Source organism: Chiloscyllium punctatum, chromosome 1 (assembly GCF_047496795.1).
Source record: "Chiloscyllium punctatum isolate Juve2018m chromosome 1, sChiPun1.3, whole genome shotgun sequence".
NCBI lineage: Eukaryota > Metazoa > Chordata > Chondrichthyes > Orectolobiformes > Hemiscylliidae > Chiloscyllium > Chiloscyllium punctatum.
In genome coordinates, this window is record NC_092739.1 from 159,149,818 (window position 1) to 159,161,414 (window position 11,597).

General features: G+C 42.9%; 1 protein-coding gene across 1 annotated transcript; it reads right to left on the minus strand.

Annotated features, from left to right (window-relative positions):
• Positions 1 to 1,811: 1,811 nt before the first annotated feature.
• On the minus strand, positions 1,812 to 2,987 carry LOC140480499 (G-protein coupled receptor 151-like). The gene has a single exon (XM_072575436.1). The coding sequence runs from the start codon at positions 2,985 to 2,987 to the stop codon at positions 1,812 to 1,814; it is 1,176 nt and encodes a 391-aa protein (XP_072431537.1).
• Positions 2,988 to 11,597: the final 8,610 nt, after the last annotated feature.

Genomic DNA, 11,597 nt, shown 5'->3' on the forward strand with positions numbered 1-11,597 from the left:
GACAGCACATATTTGCACCCTAATAAATGGCATTGCCAATGTAGCATAAGGACTATTAGAATTAAAGCTTGCTCATTAATTTGAGTGAAGCGTAACATAGTATTTTGAGCTCTCATGTCTTGTTTTCCTCTGTCACAGTTTCAAAGTACTTTGCACATTACAAAGAAATCATCTTTATTCAACAGGTATTTATGACGTACCACAGTGCCTATATCATTGACTATCTAGAATTTTTAGATATCCTACAGATGGGAAAGGTGCTATATCAATGCAATCAATTCTTTAAATGATAACTGTGGCAATCTTTATAATTAATTTACAGGGTATGAGGACCAGCTGACTGAGCCAACATTTAATGCCCATTCCATATTGTCCTTTTAAAAAGGTGATGGTGAGTTGTGGCATGATATTGCAGGATAGCTTAGAACATAAGTTTTTTCAAAATGGGTGGGGAGGTGGTTTGTGAGGGGGGTAGCAGAGGCAGTACATTCAAACACAATCCAGAATTGCAATTGCCTCCTCTCTCTTTCACCCTATTTTGTAAATATTAAAGCCAACATTCATTTTAGACAATTTTATTCCACATTAGGCAAAAGCTCAAAATGGGAGTTCAAAATGAGCAAACAACAAAATCTTAAACTGACTAGACAAAAGAGTAGGCAACACAGCTCTTTGCACTTCTCTTGTTTCTTTTTCGTTTACAATTAAAACATTACCACATCAGAGCAGAAAATGTTAATTTCCAAGATGGACCTGATCAGAAGTCTTTAATAGCAGAACAGTAACATCGAACTGAACTGATTACAATGCGTAATTACTGATTACTGAACTGATTACCGCATGGAATTAGAAGCTACCACACGAAGAATGAAGTTATTCCATCCATCAAGTTTGTCCTGACTCTTTTGCAGATCGATCCTGTTAGTCCAATTCCATCACAATTTCTCCACATTTTGCAATTATTTTCTAGTTCAAATTTTTATCCCATTATCAGTAGAATGATACTATCTGTTTTCAACAGACTGAGCCTCTTGCTGGGTCACAATCGCTGCCAATGAAAATGGTTTCCCTTCTATGTACTGCTATTTCTTTGCTTGAGTTTCAGTATACCTGAATGTGACCCATTTATTTGTATGCTGCCTATGGAAGCAAGCTTCTGTATGCACAGCAGTCTGTAAGATGCCATAAGGATTATTGTCATTGATGTTCAGAATAAAGTATGAAAGGCTGCTTGATGTATAGATAATGAAACTCACACTCCTTTTCGAATGTAATAAATGCACAGTCACATCCACCCACAAATCACTGGACAGGGTTGTGTGATTCCTGAAGCCTCTTGGTCAACATGTGACCATCTGGACTATGCTTCTGCCTGGTGATATTCTCACTCAAACCACTGCAATTGGAAACACTCTTCATAAAAGCCAACATCATTTGTAGGTCTAAATTTACCAAAAGTTTACCAGCAACAAAAACGCAAAACAGAAAATTATCCAAATTCTGGAATTGGGGGTGTTTGGATCAGATGGATCTCTGGAGGGAGGAAGTCAAAGACCCTTGGATAGGTGTTTCAGGAGGAAGGTTAGAAGTTTGTTTCGATAGTCTAATCCATTTGGAGACTGAAAATCTCTGTGAAGCAAGCAAGGTCGGTAACAGGCAGTTTGTGAGCACTGGTCTGGAATTCTATAGCATGGCTAAACAAAGGATATAACTTTTAAACTCTTGCAAAATGTAAGAATGACTTACTTGGACTTGGGAAAATTTGGAACTGCTACAATATTTCAGGCCTTTACACAAGTCTATGTTGTTTGTTAGGAGCTTCCTTGACTCTCCCAAGGAATTGGGTCATTGTTTTCTGGTGGAGCTGTATTTTTCCTGTCCTGCCAGAAGTGCTGCACATCAGGTGGGATGTTCTGCACCACATTTTGGCAGGTGAGCACCTCTTGGCAGCCTGAGATGGTGGGCAGGGCACTGTTGGTCCCCAAGCTCTTCTGACCCAGAGTGCTGGGCAATACTGCAGTCCCTTCAGACCCTCTAGTCCTGGGAACCCCATGACTGGCCATCTGACAGATGCTCCTCACACCATCCCTGAAGTCCTGGGAGGCAGTCAGCAATGCCAGGGGGTTGAGAGCACCATTGGTGAAAAGCAGCAGCTGGGCCAGGACTAGCAAAGCATTGGGTGGGCGGGGGCCACTGGGCTTCCTGTGCCTGGTCCATGTCCACACCACCCAGTCTGGCAGCCACATGACAGCAAATGCAACACTCAGCCCCCACAGCAGAAGGGTGACCCTTCTGGCCTGAGGCTCCCTGCGGTTGGGTGTGCGATCCCTCCGGGGTGTGTGAAGCAGCAGGGATTTGAGGTGGAAGATGATGGCAAAGGTCATAGGAATCCCATAGGCAACCAGTGGGTAAGCCAAAGCATAGGCACTCATGAAGTTAGCAGCAGTTGAGGGGACCTCCAAGACACAGGATGCCAACTGTTGGGTATGCCCAGCAGTTGAAAACAGCCATTGAGGGACAGGCAACAGGAGAGCAAAAACCCATGCACTACATGCCAATGCCCACACATGTGGGCACTCTGGGTGTTTGTGTTTTGCCAGGTGGCCCACATGCCTGTATCGGGCATGCCCCACCGCTGCCAAGGTGAAGCTCTTGGCCAAGAGGCAGGCATGCAGGAGGTACTCCGATGATTTACATAGCAGCCAGCTTGGTGACCAGTCCAGCCTGGGGGTAGTGGAGATGCGTAGGGGGGCGCACAACAATAGTAGAAAGAGGTCAGTGACACTCAGCAACAGGATCAAGCCATGGACTGCTGTTTTCTTGCCTTGCCTGAGGTCCCTCAGCAGGACCATCACTACCAGACTGTTGCCCACCAAACCAACCAGGCAGATGACCCCCAAGATGACGGGCAAGGCTACTTTCAGTTCTTCTCCCTCAAGCGCAGGGAAGCCTCCAGCGTATTCCAACTGATCGCCGGAGCTGTTCATGGTGCTGAAAGATGCCGCTGCCGGAGCCCTGGAATCTCCGTGTCGGCGAATGGAAAGTGAGAGCTTCGGGCTGTGGAGCTGTCCAACGGCAGTGGTTCTGAAATAACAAAACCAGAGCTTCGGGCAGAGGAGCTGTCCGGGAGGTGCTGGTGCTGAAACCGGATAATCAGAGCTTCGAGCTGGGGAGCTGTCCCAGGATCGGTCACACTAATTACAGAAATCCAGAGCTTCGAGTAAGATGCTATCAGTGGGTCCGTGCAGCTGAAACTGGAAAGTCAAAGCTTCCAGCCGACGACGAGTCTGCAGAGCTGTCGTGCTCAATCTGAATTTAGGAACTGTTCGGGGTCCGATGGTGCTGAAGGTGGCAATTCGGCGGTTCGAGCAAAGGAGCTGTTCACTCTGTTGTGGTGCTGAAAAAGGACTCCAAACAGAGGGGAGAGAGAGAAAGAAGTGAAGTCGGGGTGGGGAAGGGGAATGATGTTAGGGGTTGTTAAAACCAAAACCTGGAGAGTTTTTAAAATAAATATTTCGACAAAACAAGAACCTTAGGTTTCTGCCCAGTGTCTGGAAGAATGATATCCAACTAATTCCACAGCCCATCCTCAGACTCTGACGCTGCAATCCAAGAGAAGTTAACTCATTGCAAACCAGGGCTTTGCATTCCTCAAGTTAAAAACCAGACTAAAGCCAACGTACAAACACATACATACAGGCTTTTATCACAGGTGCATTGCTCACACTAAGTTAGCCAGACTTACATTTCCTGATTCATTATAATCATTACCATCATTTATATACATTAATAATTGTGTTAAAGAGAATAGAGCCAGGAAGAAGAATTAGATTTCTCTTTAGGACATGAGTTTGCATCATCTGGAATACAATGTTTAAAAGGACAATACAAGTAATCTCAATATTAACTCCTAAAAAGCAATGGATGTATACATGATAGCCAATATTTGCCAGATCAAGCAAAAGAGATGAGATGTAGGATTAATTGTATTTCTCTTTCAGTGCAAAATGCTGACATTCTATGAAAGTGATTTCAATTCAAATAGAGAATAAAAAAGGACTTGCACTGATGTGGCACATTTCATAACTTCATAAAATGATAATATGCTTCACACTCTGTGAAGCACCTTTGACATAAGACCTGTATAGGGAAAACAATGGCCAATTTGCACACAGCAATGAACCAGATAATAATCATTACATAATCTATAAGACTATAAAACCATAAAACATAGGAACAGACAGTCAATTCAGCCACTGCATCTGCTCTGCCATTCAATGCAATTATGATGAATCAGATAATCCACAATTCCACTTTCTTTCCTTACTCCCAAAACACTTGATTCCCTTACTGAATAAAAATGCGTCTATCTCAAACTTGAATATACTTAATGAACAACAACCCTCTTTGAGTAAAGAATTTTGTGTTTCACTGCTGTCTGACAGAAGAATTTTTCTGATATCATTGTCTTAATCCGGCAGTCATTCACTCTGAGACTATACCCTCATTGACTATCCCACAAGGGGAAGTAACTTTCTATATTTACTCAGTCAAGTCCCCCAAGAATCTTGCATGTTTCAATAAAGTTGCCTCTCATTCCTCTAAACTCTAATGAGTACAGGCCCAACCTTTTTCAAAATGTCCTCATTAGAAGTCCCTCCATACTTGAGATCAACCTCATAGAGTCAGAGAGTCATAGAGATGCACAGCACGGAAACAGACCCTTTGCTCCAACTCGTCCATGCCGACCAGATATCCCAGCTTAATCTAATCCCACCTGCCAGCACCTGGCCCATATCCCTCCATATTCATACACCCATCCAGATGCCTTTTAAATGTTGTAATTGTCCCAGCCTCCACCACTTCCTCTGGCAGCCCATTCCACACACGCACTACCCTCTGCATGAAAATCTTACCCCTTAGGTCTCTTTTATATCTTTCTCCTTTCACTAAACCTTTAGTTCTGGACTCACCCACTCCAGGGAAAAGACCTTGTCTATTTACCCTATCCATGCCCCTCATGATTTTATAAAGCTTCATAAAGTCACCCCTCAGCCTCCAATGCTCCAGGGAACACAGACCTAGACTATTCAACCTCTCCCTATAGCTCAAATCCTCCAACCCTGGCAACATTCTTGTATGTCTTTTCTGAACCCTTTCAAGTTTCACAACATCCTTTCAATAAGAAGAAGACCAGAATTGTGTGCATTATTCCAAAAGTGGCCCAACCAATGTCTTGTACAGCCACAACATGCCCTCGCAACTTTTGAACTCAATATTCTGACCAATAAAGGAAAGCATCAAAATCAAAACTTGCCTTCTTCCAATTTAGAACTTCAACTTTTAGCTCTGGTCTATCCTTTTCCGTCACTATTTTAAAACTAATACAATTATGGTCGCTGGCCCCAAAGTGCTCCCCCAATGACACCTCAGTCACCTACCCTGCCTTATTTCCCAAAAATAGTTCAAGTTTTGCACCTTCTCTAGTAGGTACATCCACATACTGAATCAGAAAATCTTCTCGTACATACTTAATAAATGCCTCCCCAGCTAAACCCTTAACACTATGGCAGTCCCAATCTATGTCTGGAAAATTAAAATCCCCTACCATAACCAACATTATCTTACAGATAACTGAGATCTCCTTACAAATTTGTTTCACAATTTCCCACTGACTATTAGGGAATCTATAATACAATCTCAATAAGGTAATCATCCCTTTTTATTTCTCAGTTCCACCCAAATAACTTCTATGAGTGTATTTCTGGGAATATCCTCCCTCAGTACAGCTGCAATGTTATCCCTTATCAAAAATGCCACTCTCTCTCCTCTCTTGCCTCCCTTTCTGTCCTTCCTGTAGCATTTGCATCCTGGAACATTAAGCTGCCAGTCCTGCCCATCCCTGAGCCATGTTTCTGTAATTGCTATGATATCCCAGTCCCATGTTCCTAACCATGCCCTGAGTTCACCTGCCTTCCCTGTTAGGCCTCTTGCATTGAAATAAATGCAGTTTAATTTATCAATTCTATCTTGTTCCCTGCTTTGTCCCTGCCTGCCCTGAATGTTTGACTAGCTTCTTTTCTCAATTGCACCAGTCTCAGATTGATCTCTTTCCTCACTATCTCCCTGGGTCCCACTCCACCCCTCACCCGCCCCACCCCAACACCACCACCAACCTCACTCGTTTAAACCCCGTGAATCTTTTCTGGACTGCTTCCAAAACCAGCATGACTTTCCTTAATTAAGGGGCCCAAAGCTGTTCTCAGTCTTTGGGTGTGATCTACCCAATGCCTTGTATGATTTTAGCAAAACTTCCATATTTTTATACTCCATTTCCTTTAAAAACTATTTCAGTTATACTGCCTGACATATAGATATTTCTTATAATACTGGGAAACTCTCCTTTCAGTTAATAAGTCAACTGAAAGACAGCACCGTTGATAATGCACTCCCTGAATGTTGCACTAAAGTTTGCCATCCCAAATTTGGTGCTCCAGAATGGGATTTGAACTCATTATCTTCTGACCCAGGGCTGCGAATGTTACAAACTGAAAGGTGGCAACATTGGAGATGTTGCTTCAAATGAACTCACCAAATTTCATTAAAAATGTAGTCAGGCATCCGAGTCACTGTGTGGTGCAGAAATTATATATTTGGAAATGTCTGCAACAAAGTTGTTTCTTGAAGTTTCCAATTGTTGGAAACTGTGCTCAGTTGTTGTAATATGTAAACTAGATTCATTTGCAAAATCAAAGAACAACACCATTAGTTAGAAAAAAGAACAAATTTAATTTCTAATCTTTAAGTGTCAAGGAGAGCTATAGAACACCATGCTCTTGAATTCCAGCTGTTCTAACTAAAAATCTATTTGTGTTCCTGGTGTGATAAGCAAATGGATTATTATTACACAAAAATAGAACATTTTGGAAACAATTAACAAAGTCAGACAGATTCTGTGGAAACAAAAATATGGGAATAACTTTGTTTATGCTACCTGATCTATATCAAAATTCCTGAATTGTCTATTTTTATCCTAAATTTCATGTTGCAAAACATTTTTGTCTGAAAGTGATATGTATGTCTCAAAAATCAAAATAGTGACATTTTGAATATAAATGTCTTCTATTTACAAATAGAACAATAGAACAATAGACAATAGTGCAGGAGTAGGCCATTCTGCCCTTCGAGCCTGCACCACCATTCAATACGATCATGGCTGATCATTCCTAATCAGTATCCTCTTCCTGCCTTATCTCCATAACCCTTGATTCCACTATCTTTGAGAGCTCTATCCAACTCTTTCTTAAATGAATCCAGAGACTGGGCGTCCACTGCCCTCTGGGGCAGAGCATTCCACACAGCCACCACTCTCTGGGTGAAGAAGTTTCTCCTCATCACTGTCCTAAATGGTCTACCCCGTATTTTTAAACTGTGTCCTCTGGTTCAGCACTCACCCATCAGTGGAAACATGTTTCCTGCCTCCAGAGTGTCCAATCCTTTAATAATCTTATATCTCTCAATCAGATCCCCTCTCAGCCTTCTAAACTTAAGGGTATACAAGCCCAGTCGCTTCAGTCTTTCAGTGTAAGGTAATCCCACCATTCCAGGAATTGACCTCGTGAACCTTCGCTGCACTCCCTCAATAGCCAGAATGTCTTTCCTCAAATTTGGAGACCAGAACTACACACAGTACTCCAGGTATGGTCTCACCAGGGCCCTGTACAGCTGCAGAAGCACCTCTTTGCTTCTATACTCAATTCCTTTTGTTATGAAGGCCAGCATGTTATTAGCCTTCCTCACTACCTGCTGTACCTGCATGCTTGCCTTCATTGACTGGTGTACAAGGACACCCAGATCTCTCTGTACTGCTCCTTTACCTAAATTGATTCAATTGAGGTAGTAATCTGCTTTCCTGTTCTTGCCACCAAAGTAGATAACCTTACATTTATCCACATTAAACTGCATCTGCCATGCATCTGCCCACTCACCTAACTTGACCAGGTCACCCTGTAATCACCTAACATCCTCATCACATTTCACACTGCCACCCAGCTTTGTATCATCAGCAAATTTGCTAATGTTATTGCTGATACCATCTTAGACAATAGACAATAGACAATAGATGCAGGAGTAGGCCATTCAGCCCTTCTAGCCTGCACCGCCATTCAATATGATCATGGCTAATCATTCCCAATCAGTATCCTGTTCCAGCCTTATCTCCATAACCCTTGACTCCACTATCTTTAAGAGCTCTATCCAATTCTTTCTTAAATGAATCCAGAGACTGGGCCTCCACTGCCCTCTGGGGCAGAGCATTCCACACAGCCACCACTCTCTGGGTGAAGTCGTTTCTCCTCATCTCTGTCCTAAATGGTCTACCCCGTATTTTTAAGTTGTGTCCTCTGGTTCGGCACTCCCCCATCAGCGGAAATATGTTTCCTCCTGCCAGAGTGTCCAATCCTTTCATAATCCTGTACGTTTCAGTCAGATACCCTCTCAGTCTTCTAAACTCAAGGGTATACAAGCCCAGTCGCTTCAGTCTTTCCATGTAAGGCAATCCTGCCATTCCAGGAATTGACCTCGTGAACCTCCCTCATCTTCTATATCATTAACATATATTGTAAAAAGCTGCGGTCCCAGTACTGATCCCTGCGGTACCCCACTGGTCACTGCCTGCCATTTCGAAATGGAGCCGTTTATCACTACCCTTTGTTTCCTATCAGCCAACCAATTTTCAATCCAATCTAGTACTTTGCCCCCAATACCATGCGCCCTAATTTTGCTCACTAACCTCCTATGTGGGACTTTATCAAAAGTTTTCTGAAAGTCCAGATACACTACATCTACTGGATCTCCCTCATCCATCTTCAGAGTTACATCCTCAAAAAACTCAAGAAGATTAGTCAAGCATGATTTCCCCTTCATAAATCCATGCTGACTCTGACCTAGCCTGTTACTACTATCCAGATGGGCCGTAATTTTATCCTTTATAATAGACTCTAGCATCTTTCCCACTACTGAGGTCAGACTAACTGGTCTATAATTTCCTGCTTTCTCTCTCCCACCTTTCTTAAAAAGTGGTATTACATTAGCCACCCTCCAATCCTCAGGAACTGACCCCGAATCTATCGAACTCTGGAAAATAATCACCAACAACCCACGATTTCCCGAGACACCTCCTTCAGGACCCTGGGATGTAGACCATCAGGCCCCGGGGACTTATCACCCTTCAGACCTAACAGTCTCTCCAACACCAATTCCTGGCAAATATAAATTCCCTTAAGTTCAGGTCCTTCAGCCACTGTTACCTCAGGGAGATTGCTTGTGTCTTGCCAAGTGAACACAGATCTGAAGTACCCATTTAATTCTTCTGCCATTTCTTTGGTCCCCATAATATATTCCCCTGTTTCTGTCTTCAAGGGGCCAATTTTAGACGTAACCATTTTTTTGCCTTGCACATACCTAAAAAAGCTCTTACTATCCTCCTTTATATTATTGGCCAGTTTACCTTCGTACCTCATTTTTCCTCTGCGTATTTCCTTCTTAGTAATCCTCTGTTGCTCTTTAAAAGTTTCCCAGTCCTCAGTTTTCCCACTTATCTTTGCTATGTTATACTTTTACTCTTTTAACTTTATACGTTTCTTAACTTCCCTCATCAGCCACGGCCGCCCATGCCTCCTCCTGGGATCTTACTTCCTTTTAGGAATGAACTGATCCTGCAATTTCTGCATTATACACAGAAATATCCGCCATTGTTCCTCCATGGTCATCCCTGCTAAGGTATTGCACCATTGAACGTTGGCCAGCTCCTCCCTCATAGCTCCATAGTTCCCTTTATTCAACAGAAGTACTGTCACTTCCGACTGTACCCTCTCCCTCTCAAATTGCAGATTGAAGCTTAATGTATTAGGGTCACTACTTGCCAATGGCTCCTTCACTTCGAGGTCTCTGATCAATTCTGGTTCGTTACACAATACCAGATCCAGAATTGCCTTCTCCCTGGTCGGCTCCAGCACCAGCTGCTCTAAGAATCCATCTCTGAGGCACTCCACAAAGTCTCTTTCTTGGGGTCCAATACCATCCTGATTCTCCCGGTCTACCTGCATGTTGAAATACCCCATAACAACTGTAGTAATATCTTTGTGACAGGCCAATTTCAGCTCCTGATTCAACTTACATCCGACATCCAGACTACTGTTTGGAGGCCTGTAGATGACTCCCAAAAGGAGCTTTTTATCCTTAGTATTTCGCAGCTCTATCCACACTGACTCTGCATCCCCTGACTCTAGGTCCTCCCGCACAAGGGACTGAATATCCTCCCTTACCAACAAGGCCACCCCACCCCCTCTGCCCATCAGTCTGTCCTTACGATAGCACGTGTAGCCTTGAATATTCATTTCCCAGGCCCTGTCCACTTGAAGCCACGTCTCAGTTATCCCCACAATATCGTATCTGCCAATTTCCAAAAGAGCCTCAAGCTCATCCATCTTATTTCTAATACTTCGTGCATTCATGTATAGTATTTTTAATTTGTTACTGCCCTCACCCTTCCCATCAACCCCTATTTCACTCAACCTTACAGCGTGATCCCTTTCCGAGTTTTCTGCCTCATTGATACAGTTGTCTTTCTTGACTTTTCTTGTTCTAACTTTCCCTTCTATTTCCTTTTTAAACATCCAGTTCGTCCCCCCCCCCATCCTCCCTCCCCCCACTACTTAGTTTAAATGTAACCGTGTTGCAGTAGAAAACCTGCATGCCAGAATGCTGGTCCCTAACCTATTAAGGTTTAAACCGTCTCTCTTGTAGAATTTATGCTTACCACAAAATATACCCCAGTGATCCAAGAACTTAAAGCCTTGCTTCCTGCACCAGTTCCCCAACCACACGTTCAAGTCCATTATCTCCCTGTTTCTGGCCTCACCAGCCCAAGGAACTGGAAGCAAACCGGAGATAACCACCCTGGACGTTCTGCTTTTCAACCTTCTTCCTAGTTCTCCGAAGTCCCGCTGTAGTATGTTCCTCCTCTTCTTCCTGACATCATTTGTGCCGACATGTCCAACAATGATGTACAGGAAGGGATATTCACATTATATGATTACATTGCAACCTGGCTCACCTCTTTAACTATATTTGGTCCTAACAAAACAATTACCATTTGTTTTGGAGGAGCAGGAGAGCTACTGTTGGCTGTTGAATTCTTTTTTTCCATTCTACTCCAAATAATTCCTGCAAACCAGGAGCTCAATAGGTGAAAGGAGGCTGGCTGCATTGAGAAAGTGTTTCAATTCAGCCAGTACTTTTGCTTGAAATTTGAGGTCCCCATCTCCACTTCATTCAACAGGAAATAATCATTTTGGTCAAAAAATACGGGACTTACGTTGTTAAGTCTTGGAGTGCATTCTGGAGTGATAGCAGATTGTGGTGGAAGCTGATACAATAATTAATTTCAAAAATTGTGCAGATATAACCATCAAATGGATTTTTTCAGCACTGTGGTGAAACATTGGTGACTATGAGACAGATTGGTTAGCTCTTTTATAGAGCTGGCACTGGTAAAATATCCAGTATGACTCCATGATTAATGCAATACTGTAACA